This window comes from Sphaerulina musiva (assembly GCF_000320565.1).
Source record: "Sphaerulina musiva SO2202 unplaced genomic scaffold SEPMUscaffold_4, whole genome shotgun sequence".
Taxonomy (NCBI): domain Eukaryota; kingdom Fungi; phylum Ascomycota; class Dothideomycetes; order Mycosphaerellales; family Mycosphaerellaceae; genus Sphaerulina; species Sphaerulina musiva.
Window position 1 is genome coordinate 2,302,731 of NW_016017386.1, and position 14,901 is coordinate 2,317,631.

Below are 14,901 nucleotides of genomic sequence, written 5' to 3' on the forward strand. Positions count from 1 at the left end.
GAGCACAAAGGCTACAGCCATGGCAGTCCCAACCATCGCCTGCGACCCAGTGAAGTCACCTCCGCCATTGGTAACACCGGCGACAGGGGCGCCGATCAAACCACCTGGAAAGCTGGATGTTAGCAACCTGCCTCGATGACACGAGATCTCGGCTGGTATATGCACTCACCCATGGCAGCACACAGCCATATCATGCCCATGCGAGTCCCCACTACCCCAGGGCTTGGCGATAGCTGTGGGACAACTGCCGCAGGTATGGTAACAAGGGGCCCAGCTGTGAAGCCCCAGAAAACAGCCCAAACGTCCAGTCCAGCCAGCGACGACACTCCGATCCAGGACAATAAGACTATAGTCGAAGCACCAACACAGATGGACAATGTATTGAGCCGGCCAATGGACCTGGCAGCCATTGCAGAGATGAAGCGGCTGGGGAACGTTGCCGCGTTGGTCATCGCCAACAGATAGACGCTAAAATCAGTTGATGATCCGACTTTTTCCTGGGCGAAGTCTGGCAGATAGAAGAAGGGCACGTAGTACGCCAGGAAAACAAGGAACATGGCCACGCAGAATGCCACGAACGGCTTCTCTCTCAGAGCGCTGGTGTCGAGGAAGGCTCGCGGCGCTTTGGGCTTGAATTTGTCCCCATTGTGCCATAACACCAGCGGCACTCCAACAAGGAAAGTGAAGAGCGCCATGAAGCCCAGAATGCGAGTGGACCATCCGAAACCCACTAATGGAAGCAGCCTCTGCAGAGCAATGGGATATACAACTCCGCCTGTGGACGTTCACCACGATTCAGCTAATGCAGATATGTATATATATGACAGAACGAGACTTCACTCACCAATAGCTGCTCCACTCGTCACAGTTGCCAATGCTAGGGCCCGGTGCTCGACAAAAGAAATCGACACCATCGCCAGCGATGACACATATACCATTCCGCTCCCGATCCCCACGCACACTCCTTGTGCGAGCACAATCTGCCTCCTCCATTAGCGTGACCGCCACACATGATGGCTACAACTAAGCAAAAAAAAGAAAAAAAGAAAAAAAAAAATCTGCATACCTGATAATACCGCTCAGCCAAACTCAACATCATCATACCAAAAACAACGAAAAAAACTCCCTATGAAAAGCAAAGTGCGAATAATATCCCCCGATCGAAAAAAGGTCCTGATATAACTCCCACTGCAATTATTAATACCGCCTGTACCTAGTGTCCCCGGCCATGCAATGTCTGTCGCGGTGGAATTTGGAAGAAGTGAGTTTTTGTAGAAATGAGCATATGCGCCGTAGGCTGTGATTAGACCTGCATTGTCATTATTATTATCAGCTAAGGGGAGGGAAGGGAAGGGAAGGGAAGTAAGGTGAGATTCTGGGAACTTTTCAAGTATGGTTCAAGAATGCTGGACAAAAGTACGTACCCCATGTGCTAATGTATATCAAATGTGTGCCTAAAACATTCAACCATGCATCCCGTCCTCCATCTGGGAGAAGTTTGGTGGACTTTTCATTATCGTCATTTTCGGCATCGGAGCGGGCTTTTTCGCCTGGATCGATAATTGAATGCTCGGGTTCGTCGGTTTCGGTTTTGCGTTCTGTTGAGATTTGGGACGGGGGATGGGATGGCATGGTATGGATATGAATATGAATATGAATGTGGATATGTTTCTTAACAAAACGTGTTGCAGGTATTTGTTTTCTTGTGGAAAAAAAATAAGGAAAAACGAGATACAACTGACGTTGGCAGCCGCTTTTACGCTTTACATCAATGTTCTTTTCCTCTTCCTCTTCCTCCTCCTCCTCCACAAAAAAACATGACTAGATGGCTTGATCCTACTCGGACGTTTTTTTGGGGGGAGTGATAGCCAGAGGTCGATCATATACGTGAGAGGTAAGTGTATCGATGTCACCGATCGCCAAGAGGCGGTTGGCGGCTTTGGAAGAAGATGGTCAGAGTTTGGGGGGCGTTTTCATATGTAATGCCCCAATGGGGAAAATGAGGTACGCCGCTATACCGTAACGAGGGTGCGCCGTGCTGATGCGTTGAGGAAAATGAGTAGGGTATAGGAAGATGTTTAGTGGAAGGAAGGCATTGGCTCAACATTCTTTTCTGTCCGATGAAGCATCGACGATATTCTTTCTTTTTCTTTTTTTTTGACGTGGCATCGATCAACTTTATATCTCTCGTTATAGCTTTTAACATCGTCGACACCGTCTCATTTGATGGTTGATTGATTGATTGTTTTGTTTTTTTTTTTCCTGTAGAAACAACATGCCAGAGAAGATGAATGGTAACAAGTTATCAGAGAGCCTTGGACCGGCTTTCTCAGAACCTCTACCCAGTAAGTACCGCACTCATATCATCATCAACAACACATAATTCCCCCAATCTTCATAGGCTAAATCGACACTGTGTATAGCACTCTACGACTTGCTCGCCCAAGGCCCCAAGTCACCCCATGATCTAGCACTGGCGTGTTTGCACCAGCCCGCAGATCTCCTTTCTGCATATACTGGCGACGACGACTCCTCCTCCCACAACAACGGACGCTCCAAGAAGAGCCCGTACTTGCGATGGACTTTTGCACAGCTGGAGCATGTCAGTCATGCTTGTGCGCAAGCATTTGTGGCTATGGGTTTACGACCCGGAAGCAAGATTGTGGCATATATTTCGAATTGTGCGGAATTTCATGTCTTGTTTAGGGCTGCACTGGAGTTGAATTGCACTTTTTGTCCGATTGTGGGTTCTTTTTTTTTCCTCCCCCTTTTTTCTTCGGCTTGTTTTTCACTCATGCTTGATCGAATATATTGATGTATACATGCAGCGTGCTAATGCATTCAACTATCCCAGAGCCCCAAGTCCGCTACCAATGCTGCAGAGGTTAGGAATGTGTTTGATATTGTCACCCCTGATCTCATCGTGGCACAAGATGCTTCCATAGCTCAAAAGCTGGATTCTTGTATGAATGAAGGACAAGACAATACTCCTCGACTGATCCTCGAGATGCCTAGTGACGGGTCATCATCATCATCACCATCATCATGGCAGTCTCTGGACACGATGATGCAAAATTCTGGCAACTCTGCCGCACTCCACGACCTATCAATCAACAGAACCTCAGACGATGTAATTCTCGTTCTCATGACCAGTGGCACCACATCCTTACCCAAAGGCTGTCCACACACAAACCGCAGCACCACTTCATGTATCCGAGCGTACAACGCCGGAGGATGCTACAATCGCACACGCTCGCTCTGCTCTCACCTACCCATATCACATATCTTTGCCATCAATTCTTCCTTCAGTTTCCACATGGACGGATTACCTGTCGTGCACGCCAGCCACTTCTTCGAACCGAGAACAACTCTCCAAGCGATTCGCGAAGAGCGCACGGCGGATTTCGCTGGTGTGCCAGCTGTCGCGAGTGGTTTAATCGATCATCCCGATTTTGCGAAAACTGATACTTCTTGTATGCGGTTTATCGTTCTGGGGGCGACAACCGTCACGCCCGCCACCGTTACAAGAATTATGGAAAATTTCGGAAATGCGACAAAAGTAGCCAATGGATATGGTATGACTGAAGGCGCTCCCTCGGTTATGACCCGGTACGATGAGATTCCAGATGGACCGCCCGAGAGAGTTTCTTCGGGACATGTTCTCCCTGGATGCAAGCATCGCGTCGTGGACCTGGAGACGGGTCGAGTGGTTCCCAGGGGTACCGCAGGGGAACTTTATATGGGTGGTAGTTTGGTGATTCGAGAGTATTGGACGGGGAGTTCGAACAAAGATACGAGTGATTCGTTTGCTGAGGATGAACAGGGTAAGTGGGTGAAGACGGGAGACCAGGCTATTATGGACGAAGATGGTTCCATTGAGATTGTGGGCAGATATAAACATTTGATCATCCGAGGTGAGTGCTCTCGAATTATTTCTTCATCGTGGATTGCTCCTTCAGGCTCAGGGATCGACAACTCTGAGATATATGCTGAACATTGTCGTTCTAGGCGGAGAGAACATTTCACCAAAAGCGATCGAAGGGTTGATCCTGTCCAAATTCGATCTGGAAACCGATGTGGTCGGTATACCAGATGAAGTGGCAGGTGAAGTACCAGTTGCAGTGGTCAAAGTCAAAGCAGACCAAGAAGTCTCAACTTCCGAAATCCACGAAGTTGTCGTCAAGGAGCTAGGACCAGGCTCTGCGCTTCAAGAAACTCTCCTACTCCACGACATGCAGCTGGACGATTTCCCCAAAACTACTTCTGGAAAAGTCCAGAAGAATGTTCTGAGTGAACAAGTACAGAAACATCTGGAAGCACAAAGTGGAAATACCAGTGGTGGGGATGAAGGCTACGCGACCGATACTACTGCGGATCAAGTGACTGAGGTCTGGAGAAAGCTGTTGAAAGTGGATGATCTTACAGCGGAAGATGAGATTCAAAATTGGGCCGACAGTTTGGTCATCGCTCGCTTTCCAGGAGTGTTGAAACGAGAAACGGGCCATTCGATCACGACGTAAGTTTTGAGCTGCCCACAGTCTCACATCACATTATATTCAGTCTGACCGTATGATGTGTAGACAGGAACTATCGAATCATGGAACCGCAGCTGCCCAAGCAAAGCTCCTCGACAGCCGTAAGTGATGTGTGGCGGCTGGGATGGAAAATTCATCAAAATCTGACTTTTGCGTTTTCCCCCTTTATAGGTAAAGGGGATCAGCCATCTCAGGGGGCTAGTTTCAATTTTCCCAGTCATGACGGGCCACCCACAGTCAACGATATGGTGCACGCACAAGGCAACGACGACAAATACCACAAGACTCGCGCAATCTGTGAAGATTTACTAAAGAAGTTCCATCTCGACTGGAATGACGTTCAAGGTAAAAAAAATCAATCCACCAATCCCCCTTTCTCTATATACCCGGCCACAGTCCTGATATGATGCATCAGATATCCTCCCTCTATACAGTCTCTCAGCCGAATTCATGAAAAACCCCAGACCACAGAGCAACAACCACCGACACGCCTACCTATGCAAAAGCAAAAATGTACAAGAAACTCGTCTTGCACTCGAGCATGCTCTATCTCACCACGACATGCTCCGCACCCTAGCGATACATTACGATGCCTCGACCCCTTTACACGTCGTCCTGCGTCCCAGCTCAACCTGGTTTCAACATTGCATTACAATCCTCGACGAACCCATCGATACCGCCGTCGATTTGAAGCGACTCTTGTGGAATGATCCTCAGTACGATTTCGCTGCGTATCCCGGTCCCATGTTCCGCGCAGTTCTCACTCATGTCCAAGAAGAAAATTGCGCGGGATTGGTGTATATGATTCAACATTCTGTCTTTGACGGCATTAGTCTTGAATTTTTCTTGCAAGACTTGGACGCTCTCCTCGCTGATACGGCAACATCTTCTTCTTCCCTCCCACAACGAGTCCCCTTTCGCGCATGGATCGAATCCGAATTCCACTTCTGCAACTCTCTAGCAGCGCAAACTTCTGTGCAATGGCATATCAATCGCCTTCGAGGCATTCATACCCATCACGCAGCGTTATTTCCTCGACAAAAAGCCCCAGAGTGGTTTAAAGGAGATTCGACGGGTTGGATTGATGAATCTACTGGAAAACCCGGTCCGGAACGAAAACCTCTTTTTCTCCTCGCTTCATCAGAAGAAGAAAATCAAAAAGAAGAAGCAAATGGCGTAACAGGTCTCTCCCAAAAAATCTCTCTCCCAGATATGCAACACCTCAAACACACCCACGGCATCGACGCCTCCACCGTCATGAAAGCTGCTCTCGCTTTACTCAATACCAAACTCACGGGGCAAAATATTGCGTTGTTTGCAGAATATTTTGCAGCGAGAAATTCTTGGCCATTTCTTCCGGAGTGGATGTCGAGGGTTTTGCCTGAACCCATGGAGGTCGATGGGCCGACGGTGCAGAAGGTTGTTGTGGCGATTGAACTTCCTTGGACTGGTGGTGCGGGAGAAGAGGGAGAGGAAAAAGAAGGAGGAGGAAATTCTGTTTTGGGGTTTTTGCTCAAATTGCAAAAAGAGCAGGATTTGATGAAGGGATATGTTCATGCTCCGTTTCGGGATGTTGTTGATCGACTGCATGACACCAAAAACAACACCACTAGCACCACCACCACCACCACCACCACCAACACCAACGACGCAAGAGAAAATGACGCAAAAACCACCCTCTCCATCTCCCGCCGTCAAATTTTCAACTGGCTCCCCCCTCCTCCTCCTCCTTCTTCTTCTTCTTCTTCTTCTTCTTCTTCTTCTCATCACCATCACCATCTTTCCAAAATCCAACAAATCAGTCGAACGGATTGTGGACTTTTGTGGAATTTTCTTCAATTACCACCCACCAATACATCCCCTAACACTGCCAATCACAACACCAAAAATCACAATCACAACACTGACAGTGATGACAATAATAAGAATAAGAATGCAGTAAAAATCCGTATAATGCCCAGTTGGGACGACGCACAATTAACGTGTCGAGAAGTATCCTCTTGGTTGGAAGAATTGGGGAATTTGGCTGAGAGGATTTCGAAGAGGGAGAATTGGGGGAGGGGGGTTAGTTGCGTTGGTTGAGGTTTATTAATTAGAGGAAAGGGAGGGGAGGGGAGGGGAGGGGAGGGGAGGGGAGGGATATATATTGGTTGGTTGGTGGGTGGGTAGGTAGAAGAGACTGAGGTATCTATCTGCGGAGACTAACTAACTAACTACGGAGACTAACTATTTAAAAGAGAGAAGAAGGAAAGGAAGGATATACTGCTACCTCCTAAGTATACCTACCTACCTACCTACCTACCTACCTGTAGATCTAACGTTTGATTATTAATTATTATTATTACCTACCTGGATATCGTTTTTGTTGTTGTTGTTTGTTTTCATCGTTGTTGTTGTTGTCGTTGTTATCGTTGCCGTTGTTATTGTTGTTGATGTCGTCGTTATCATCGTCGTTGTTATCGTTGTCGTTGTTATCGTTGTCGTTGTTATCGTCGTCGTTGTCCTTGTTATCGTCGTCGTCGTTGTTATCGTTGTCTTTATTATCATCGTCGTTGTCATCGTTGTCTTTATTATCGTTGTCGTTGTTATCGTCGTTGTCGTTGTCGTTGACAACTTGCCAAACAGTATTGTTATTATTGTCGTTGTCATAATTGCTATCATATTACTGCTATTCTTATCCAAACGACCGCAACGTCTGTAATCTTCAAGTGGCGGTACTAATACGACCAAGGGACTCATGGTACTACTACCTACTATATGTATTTCAAGAATGGTCCCTGACAGCCAGCAAGAAGCGCCATCGAGAGAACAAGGATACTTACTCGTTACCTTTTTTTCTTCTTTTTCAAAATTAGAAAAAAACAATGGGACATGACGCGTTATCATTAGCGGAACCTAACGAACACATTGGCCGCATTACATATACACTACGCTGTTGCTGCTGTTGCTGCTTCTGCTGATGCTGTTGCTGACATGCCCGCCTGTTGATTACGGAAATCGTGGCGTGTTGCAACCCGCTCTGAAATACATACCAGCATGTCTTTCGATCCCGTTTCATGTGCGCATTCCAGCCGTTAATGCATGATCTCACCAAACGCGCCGCCCGGAGCAGAAGAGAGTGAGTGAGAGAGAGAGAGAATAACGGGGACATGTCATGAGGTCCACCTGCTGCCCATCGCTTACCGGGCGCACCTCGGCTTCCATATGTGTGAAGTGCGAATTCTGGCGCTCAACCACGCCAGAGTCGCCCGGAAGCTGCATTCCTTCCACCCGCCTGGTGCGTCGCCGACATGCTGGAGTCGACTCCGAAAAACGTCTTCCCGTCTGTTGATTGTTGTGATGTGGTTCGTGGTACATGAGTGTGTTGTGAGAAGCTCTGCTGGTCCATCACTGGTTGGATTGGAAGTTCATTGGTCGTCTAGAAGCACGTCAGTACGGGAATTGCAGTGTTTACATCACACACGACTGCTGCACTCACTTGAACAGCAAAATGTGTGGCTCGGGCTCGTGCACTTCATAATGCTCCCACCCCAGACTCTGTGTGATGCCCAGTCCTCTCCACTCGTCTTCCCACAGCAGCTTCAGTGTGCCTCTGGCGCCATCGAAGTAGTCCTTGGGTATCGCCTTGAGCATCTGCTTGGGCAACTGAACGTGACGGTACTCGTAGTGGTCGTCGTTGTATCTGTGAAGCAGTCTTCCCGTCAGCACATGCTACCATCTACTCCGCCTGTTTTTCATCCTTCTGCTCAATCGTGCCCCCGCCATTGGCTCACCTCGAAGAGTAGTGAATCGCGTCAATGAACTCATCCAGTTTATCCCTCTCCGAATCCGTCAACAATCGCGGCTTCTTGTTCCGCCTCGTGAAATCAATATCCACGCTCGTCATCTCGTCTGTCGTGCTTTTGTACGTGTGTGTCGTGTGCCGATACAAGCTGTGCTCCCGCTTGTATGCTGTAGTGACGCCTCAACAAACACGACGCGATTGCGCGGCAATGGATCGAGGGTTGGCGTAGTGCAGCAATGGATGGATGGGTGGATGGCGGGGGTGTACGAATGGGAAAGTCCAAGTCGGTGGCAGAACGTGTTTCGTCGGTGGTGAGTGGTGAGTGTGGAGTGAGGGGTGGTAGTGAGGAGTGGAGTGGTAGTAGTGAGTACGGTGCGGTGCGGTGCGGTGCGGCGCGGTGTATGGTAACACCCGGCGTACCGAGTGGTGTGAGGTAGAAGAGAAGCGCGGAGGGCGAGACAGAAAGTCGGAGAAGGAGAGAGAGAGAGAGAGAGAGAGAGAGAGAGTTCGTATAGAGAGGAGGGGTCGTAGTGTGAAATGGCTGGAAGCTGCTGCTGCTGCAGGCACACCGCGTCTGGAGGTGCAAGCACTGACAAGACCAGACAAGCTGTCGGGACCAAGCTAATCCAGGCGCTTCTCGCACATTCGAAGTCGGGGAATCAGAAGTGTGTCCACGCGAGCGGCACAAGTGAAAGCCGGCGGGTAAATTTAGTGAGGTGTGAAGTGAGGTAGGTAGTTGTGGTGATGATTGTGTAGCATTCACGGCAAGAAGGGACTAAGCTAGGTGGTAAAAGGTAAACAATGCCAAATGCCAAGCACGAGCCCGCTACAGAGCCAAAAGAGCCTGGATGTACCTGACAGGTACCTTTACCTCCTACAGTTACGCCAACGGCCGATCAGATCCGAACCTTGTGCCCATACCACGCGACATCGCACACTACATGTACCTACTGCTGATCATCGTCATGTCCCGCCCCATGGAATGATGACAATCGGGAATCACGCACGCAGGCACGGAGCTCATCAAGGATCAAGACAACGAAGAGACGTCAAATTGTAACTTTTTTTTTCTTCCATATCATGTGTGTACATAAGTCCCGCCTGCACAGCCGCAAAGGCAATCAAATGCTCACTTGCATTTCCTCTTCTGGCTGGCCAGCGGTGTCAAACCAAAAGTACTGTTTCCTCAACACTGAACAGTACTCTGCACGAAGAGAATGGAAATGACAATGTACACCTTTCTATTTTCCCCCATCAAACATATCATCGTAAATTTTCATTGAACGAGTGTGAATGGCAGGACTCCCGTCCTCGAATTGTGGTCGTAGTATGATTCGTCAAAAAAGGTCCTGCCAAAGAAAGAGGTGGTGGTCGTAGACATAAGAAACAATGAGAGTTAGGAGAGGTCGGAGAGTTTCGTCGTACGGTCGCCGACCGAAAGTATGGGCGCATCAAGAGACAAGTTCCTCCCGTCGTGTCCCTGGATGCATGCATGCCTGTCGTCGTGCAAGTGGGTGCTCATGGACACCGTCCCGAAAGAAGGAAGGATGGATGAGGCATCTCATACCAGCACCACATCTGCAACTGATCGATTCCCAGATCGACGAGTTCGATTGCATTCGACAGCATGCTTCAGCATGTTGATCCTCTAGATCCAGACTGGCTCGTCCAGGAGATAGTCGTGGACCAGGCCACCAATCTCTGACGTGTAGTCATTCGCGCCCAGCAATGCCAGGCCATATGTCTGCATGATGTGCTGGTCTTCCTGTGCGGCAGCATCACATACCGCGTGGCTCATCTCCTCGGCCACCACATCCAGCTGCGCCAATTCATTGCCAAAGGGATTCTCCGATGATGGAGTGGTCTCCTGTGGTGGTGCTTCGACGGGTTGGGACCAGTTGGAGAAGAAGTCGCTGGAATTGCGCTGGACCTGACTCGCGGGAGGCGACATTAGTCGCTGTACGGAGCGCTTGCGGTGCACAAACTCGTGGGCCTTCTTCGAATGCGACGGCACTCGCTGGGGGATGCTGGGGGCGTCAAAGGAAGAGTGCGACGAGATGACGGGCGATCGGTGGGGAGTCTTGGTGTCTACGGCGGGCTTGAAGTAGCAGCTCAAGTGATTGGGCTCGGGCGTCGCAGGGGAATCATCGATCGAATCGCGGTCGGTGCCATCGAAGCTGAGAGAAGGAGCATCGCTCTCATCACTGCTGCTGCTGTTGGTGCTGGTGCCTGAAGAGCCGGTGACACTGCGGAGGTGCAGGCGCCTAGCGGTCGGCAGGTCAGGCGCATCGTAGGACAGGGCATTCGTGGAGGAGATGAGGGCGACTGGTGCAGAGATTTGCGATCGCTTGACGGGTCGTCCATTGCGTGTGCTCGCAGCACGTCCGACGTGCAAGTTTGCGGGCTGCTGCTCCTTTTCACGCTTGATGGTGAAAGCGCGTGCGAGAGACATTGTTGAGATGGTCGTGGGGTGATGTAATGATTGCCGGTGATGTGCAGGTTAGCGTCGGCAGTCCAGAACGATCTTCCAGACCTAGTTTTCTTTTCCAGAAAGGCGAGCTGAGATGTTGCAGCGCAGCAGCAAGGGAGGAGTGGTGGTAGTAGTAGTAGTTCTAGTAGTAGTAACAGCGGTTGCGGAGATTGAAGCGGACTGTCTTCAATATTGGCGGAGGTGCAGATTGGGTTTGCTGCGTGAGTCGGAAAGTGGTGGAATAGAACAGCTCAGAATAGCCGTCTCAGGTGTCTGAATCGGCGGCAAGAGCAACTGGAGAAAGACGACCCTGTAATTTGATGGTACGTGTCACTGACAGCAGCGTTCGAAATTGGTCGTGCTCGCGCAAGAAGAGTGGAAGGTTGAGGTGCGGATCAAAAGAAGGATGGGATTGGGATGGAGACGAGGAGTGCAGTCTGGCGCAAATGGTGGGCGGCGGGCGGCGCAGTTTCGCAAAGAGTGAAGGGTGGGTTCCAAAGGATGGTGGGTGAGTGTGTGTGTGTGAGAGAGAGAGTTGTGTGAATGACAGATGGTCTGAAAAGAGAGTGTCACGCTCGCAGCCACAGGCGCGTCCGGTTCAAAGAGTGACAAGGGAGAGTGAGGGAGAGAGGTGTGTGTGTAGAGGTGGTGGAGGATGAAGAGGTGCGAACTCAGAGATGACAAGCGCTTCAGTCAGGCTAGCGAGAAGTGAGAAAAAGACGGAGACGGGACGGCAGACGAGCGAGTCGAGAGACAGACAGCAGAGAAAAAGTGTCTGCCACGCGCACACTAGGACTAGGATAAGCGCCTGGGGGGGAGGGCCCGGTGGACCAGTCAAACACGGTCAACGGTCACGGCGTCACCAGGAACGGAGGTACCTACCACCCCAGCCTGGTCGAGGCAATCGATGGAGAGAGAGAAGAAGTTTGAAAAAAGGTCGAAAAAGTGTTGGTGGGACTGGGCTGAGACGGGAGAGCAGGCGTTCGTTCGTTCGTTCGTGCGGCACTCCACCACCATACCCACACTCAGGTACCGTCCAGTGCGTCCACACGCCAACACTGACGAATCACAGTGAATCCGCAAGCGGCCGGCAGTGAATCAAAGGTTGGTCGCTTGACGCCAATCATCGCTGTCCGCTCCCCATTTGTCCAAGTTTCCTTCTTAGCTAACCACCTTGCGCCTGTGATCTGTGACCTGTCGTCCCCTCGCCTCGCACACTGTAACTCGGCCATGTCTTCATCACACGATAGCGCGTCTCGAGTATACCACACGTCCTTTAGGTAGTCATCAGGTCTGGAATCTACAATAGACATCTATAGACGACCGTTTCTACTACAGTACCCAAGGTCAGGTAGAGTCGAGTCGGTTACGAGTGCAGCACATATAGGGCATTATCTGGCGTGCCGTTGCTGATATATTGTTGTATACATACCTAAGGTATGGTCCCAGTCAGACATTCAGACGTCAAGACTCATTTGACATTAAGCGACCTCGATCCATTCATTACCACGTAGGAGGTAGGTAGTAGAAAAGAAGGGACCCTGCACTCGTTTGTTTGGTGCCGCAGCAGCAGAGGGGGCCAGAACGCGCTCGTCGAAGCGCCCTGGCTGACCTGACCTGACCTTGCATGTACTGTAGTACTGTAGGAGGTAAGAGATAGTAGAGGAAACTTGTGATTTGATGGGATGGATTGGATTGGGGAGGCCATGTCCTGGGCGTCTCGTCTAACCAATACGCGACGGTGTTTTAGTTGTTCCAGAAGTGTTACAAGCAACGAGCGAGCGAGGAGCTTCCCGTCCTCTTAACACACACCCTTTCAGACTTTTGTTATTCGATTGGCATAACAACCTAGTTGTCTACTACAGTTTGTCTGTAGACTGTCACGGAGTATAATAACACAAGGTCAAATGGATTACATACCTTACCTCATTGTCTTTTGTAAGAACCTAATGACATCCAGGTTCCATTCAGAAAGCATTACAAGCTAAAAAGGATAAGGTAAGCGAGTAAGAAGACTCCCGTCAACCGTTCTCTTCTCAATCACCTCGGCTCGGCCCTCTCTGCGGAAAAGAGGCTCCCTTCTCTTTTTTTTTTTCATTTTTTCCAAAAAAGGACGAATACAGTAATACAAGTACCTCTCAGCAGAACCGAGAACTTCCGATGTCCGAGCGAACGGGGCCTTACTGTATACCCTACCTTAGGAGGTGCCCTTGGCGTATAATTCATTCCTAAAAAGACATTTGTACAACTTCCATCTACATCAACATCTACATCATAGTAAAAGAGAAACAAGGTACCTAGTAAACTTCCCCCCAACGCAAACATGTTTGTATAAGGTAACTCCATCATACTATCTACCTCTGACAAGCTAGATATATTACTTTCTTTCTTGTTCTTTACACTTTCTCCACATGAGCAACATTCACATCCATCACCTTGTTCTGATCTTGCTCTGTCTGCCGCTCCGCATGCGACTCTCCCCGACGACTTTCTTCTTCGTCCATGGTTTTGCCATCGGCTACTTTGCCGAATAACTCGTCCATACTCTCGAGTGATCGGCCTTTGGTTTCGGGTACGAAGATGAAGGTGAAGACGAACATGGTGAAGCAGAAACTGCCGTAGATGCTGGGGAGGAAAAAGAGTGTGTTAGTTTTTCTTTTTTTTTTTTTTTTCTTTTTTTCTTTCTTTTTTTTTTTTTCTTTCCTTTTCTTTTCTTTCCCTTCTTTTTTTCTTTTTTTTTTGCCTTTTTCTTGTTTCGAGCACACTCAATTCTGTTTCATCGAAAACAACCTCTCTTGGTGTGACAATGCTCAAACGTAAGTGTCAAAAAGGAAAGAAAAAAAAAGACTTACAAATAGGCACCAAATCCCCCTCTACCCACCGTCGCAATCATCGTCGGAGTTGCTCGGGCCACGACGAAATTGAACAGCCATTGTGTCGCTGCTGCAATGGAGACGTTGAGTGCTCGCAGTCGAGCAGTAGGAATCTCCGAGACGTAAATCCAGCAAACCGGTCCCTGAGTGAAGAAAGTATCAGCCAAGACATCCATCAACAAAAGACTTCCCCCCCCCTCGGCCCGAAAAGGAGAGACTCACCCAACCAAACTGAAAAAACACCGCAAACAAATAAATCGCCACAATCGCTACATACCCCGCCGGTGGAACCGGTACTCCCTTTTCCGGCGGTGCCACGCGAATATACGCTCCAATATAAAACATGCACAATCCTTGTGCAATCGACGTCCACAGCAGACTGCGTCGTCGACCGAGGGAATCTGCTGCCAGGAGGAGAAAGAGGGCGCATCCGACCATTTTGAGGACGCCGTAGATTCCTGTTGCGAAGAGGGAGGGTGCCGTTCCTGTGAGGCCGAGGTTGGTGAAGATTTGGGGGGCGTAGTAGTTGATTGCGTTTGTTCCTGGAAAAAGGGGGGTTTAGTTTTTTTCTTTCTTTTTCTTTTTCTTTTTCTTTCCTCCATTCTTTCGCCCTGTAGTAATCTGAGGGAAAGAGAAAAAAAAAAAACTCACCCGTCATCTGTTGACATATCATCAAACCAATACTAATCAAAGCCCGTTTTCGATTCCCCGGAACCATGACCATCTCCTTCAACAAATCACCCACCCCCGACCCCGCAATCAACCTCCGTTCCCACGCCAACTGATCCGCCATTTCCTGCAATTCATCCTGCACATACGGATGCGTCTGCGGCAAATTCCGCACCCGCGAGAGTACACGAGCCGCTTCATCCCATCGATCTTGTCGCGCGAGCCATCGCGGCGTTTCCGAGCTGATGAACATTCCCACGAGAAGCACAATGGCCGGGAGGGCTTGGAGGGCGAGTGGGACGACGTATTGCACGGTTCCGCTGAAGTGGAGGAGAGAACCGTAGTTGATCCAGAAGGCTATGCAGACTCCTGTGACGATGAAGAATTGATACATTCCTGTTAATGCTCCTCGGATTGCTCGGGGGGCGTTTTCGGATGTGTAGAGGGGTGTGATCATGCTTGCTGCTCCGACTCCTTTTTTTGGGGTCAGCATTACCGTCTGTCTGTCTTTCCCCTTCCCTTCCCTTCCCCATCCGAAACCAAAAAAAAAAAAAAAAAAAAAAAAAAAAA

General features: G+C 49.4%; 5 protein-coding genes across 5 annotated transcripts in view; 1 reads left to right on the plus strand and 4 right to left on the minus strand.

The window, feature by feature from the left end:
* Positions 1-119: 119 nt before the first annotated feature.
* On the minus strand, positions 120-1,096 carry SEPMUDRAFT_141227 (MFS general substrate transporter; the record flags this gene model as incomplete). The annotated part of the gene is made up of 3 exons (XM_016902956.1): positions 120-775; positions 845-980; positions 1,067-1,096. The coding sequence occupies 3 exons, from the start codon at positions 1,094-1,096 to the stop codon at positions 120-122; spliced, it is 822 nt and encodes a 273-aa protein (XP_016762001.1).
* A 1,179-nt stretch (positions 1,097-2,275) lies between these two features.
* SEPMUDRAFT_156054 (acetyl-CoA synthetase-like protein) lies at positions 2,276-6,617 on the plus strand (the record flags this gene model as incomplete). The annotated part of the gene is made up of 7 exons (XM_016907653.1): positions 2,276-2,345; positions 2,424-2,743; positions 2,855-3,914; positions 4,009-4,516; positions 4,581-4,636; positions 4,707-4,880; positions 4,951-6,617. 7 exons carry the CDS (start codon positions 2,276-2,278, stop codon positions 6,615-6,617), a joined length of 3,855 nt encoding a protein of 1,284 aa, XP_016762002.1.
* Positions 6,618-7,410: 793 nt separating this feature from the next.
* Positions 7,411-8,950, minus strand: SEPMUDRAFT_149022 (uncharacterized protein; the record flags this gene model as incomplete). The annotated part of the gene is made up of 3 exons (XM_016905290.1): positions 7,411-7,953; positions 8,014-8,217; positions 8,309-8,950. A coding segment is annotated over one exon (549 nt), but the record flags the coding sequence as incomplete, so codon positions are not given.
* A 417-nt stretch (positions 8,951-9,367) lies between these two features.
* Positions 9,368-11,501, minus strand: SEPMUDRAFT_149023 (uncharacterized protein). The gene has a single exon (XM_016905291.1). The coding sequence runs from the start codon at positions 10,769-10,771 to the stop codon at positions 9,968-9,970; it is 804 nt and encodes a 267-aa protein (XP_016762004.1). The 5' UTR covers positions 10,772-11,501; the 3' UTR covers positions 9,368-9,967.
* Positions 11,502-13,049: 1,548 nt separating this feature from the next.
* Positions 13,050-14,901, minus strand: part of SEPMUDRAFT_149024 (general substrate transporter) — a 3,525-nt gene continuing 1,673 nt past the window's right edge. Inside the window, exons 4-7 of the mRNA XM_016905292.1 lie at positions 14,314-14,805; positions 13,885-14,204; positions 13,642-13,805; positions 13,050-13,414 (exon numbers count right to left, since the gene is read on the minus strand). Of these exons, the coding sequence (XP_016762005.1) occupies positions 13,186-13,414; positions 13,642-13,805; positions 13,885-14,204; positions 14,314-14,805 (1,205 nt within the window). The 3' untranslated portion in view covers positions 13,050-13,185. The remainder of the gene's footprint in view (positions 13,415-13,641; positions 13,806-13,884; positions 14,205-14,313; positions 14,806-14,901) is intronic.

Coding starts and splice junctions, on each gene's coding strand:
- SEPMUDRAFT_149023 (XM_016905291.1), bottom strand. CDS start 10,771: ATGTCTCTCGCACGCGCTTTCACCATCAAGCGTGAAAAGGAGCAGCAG.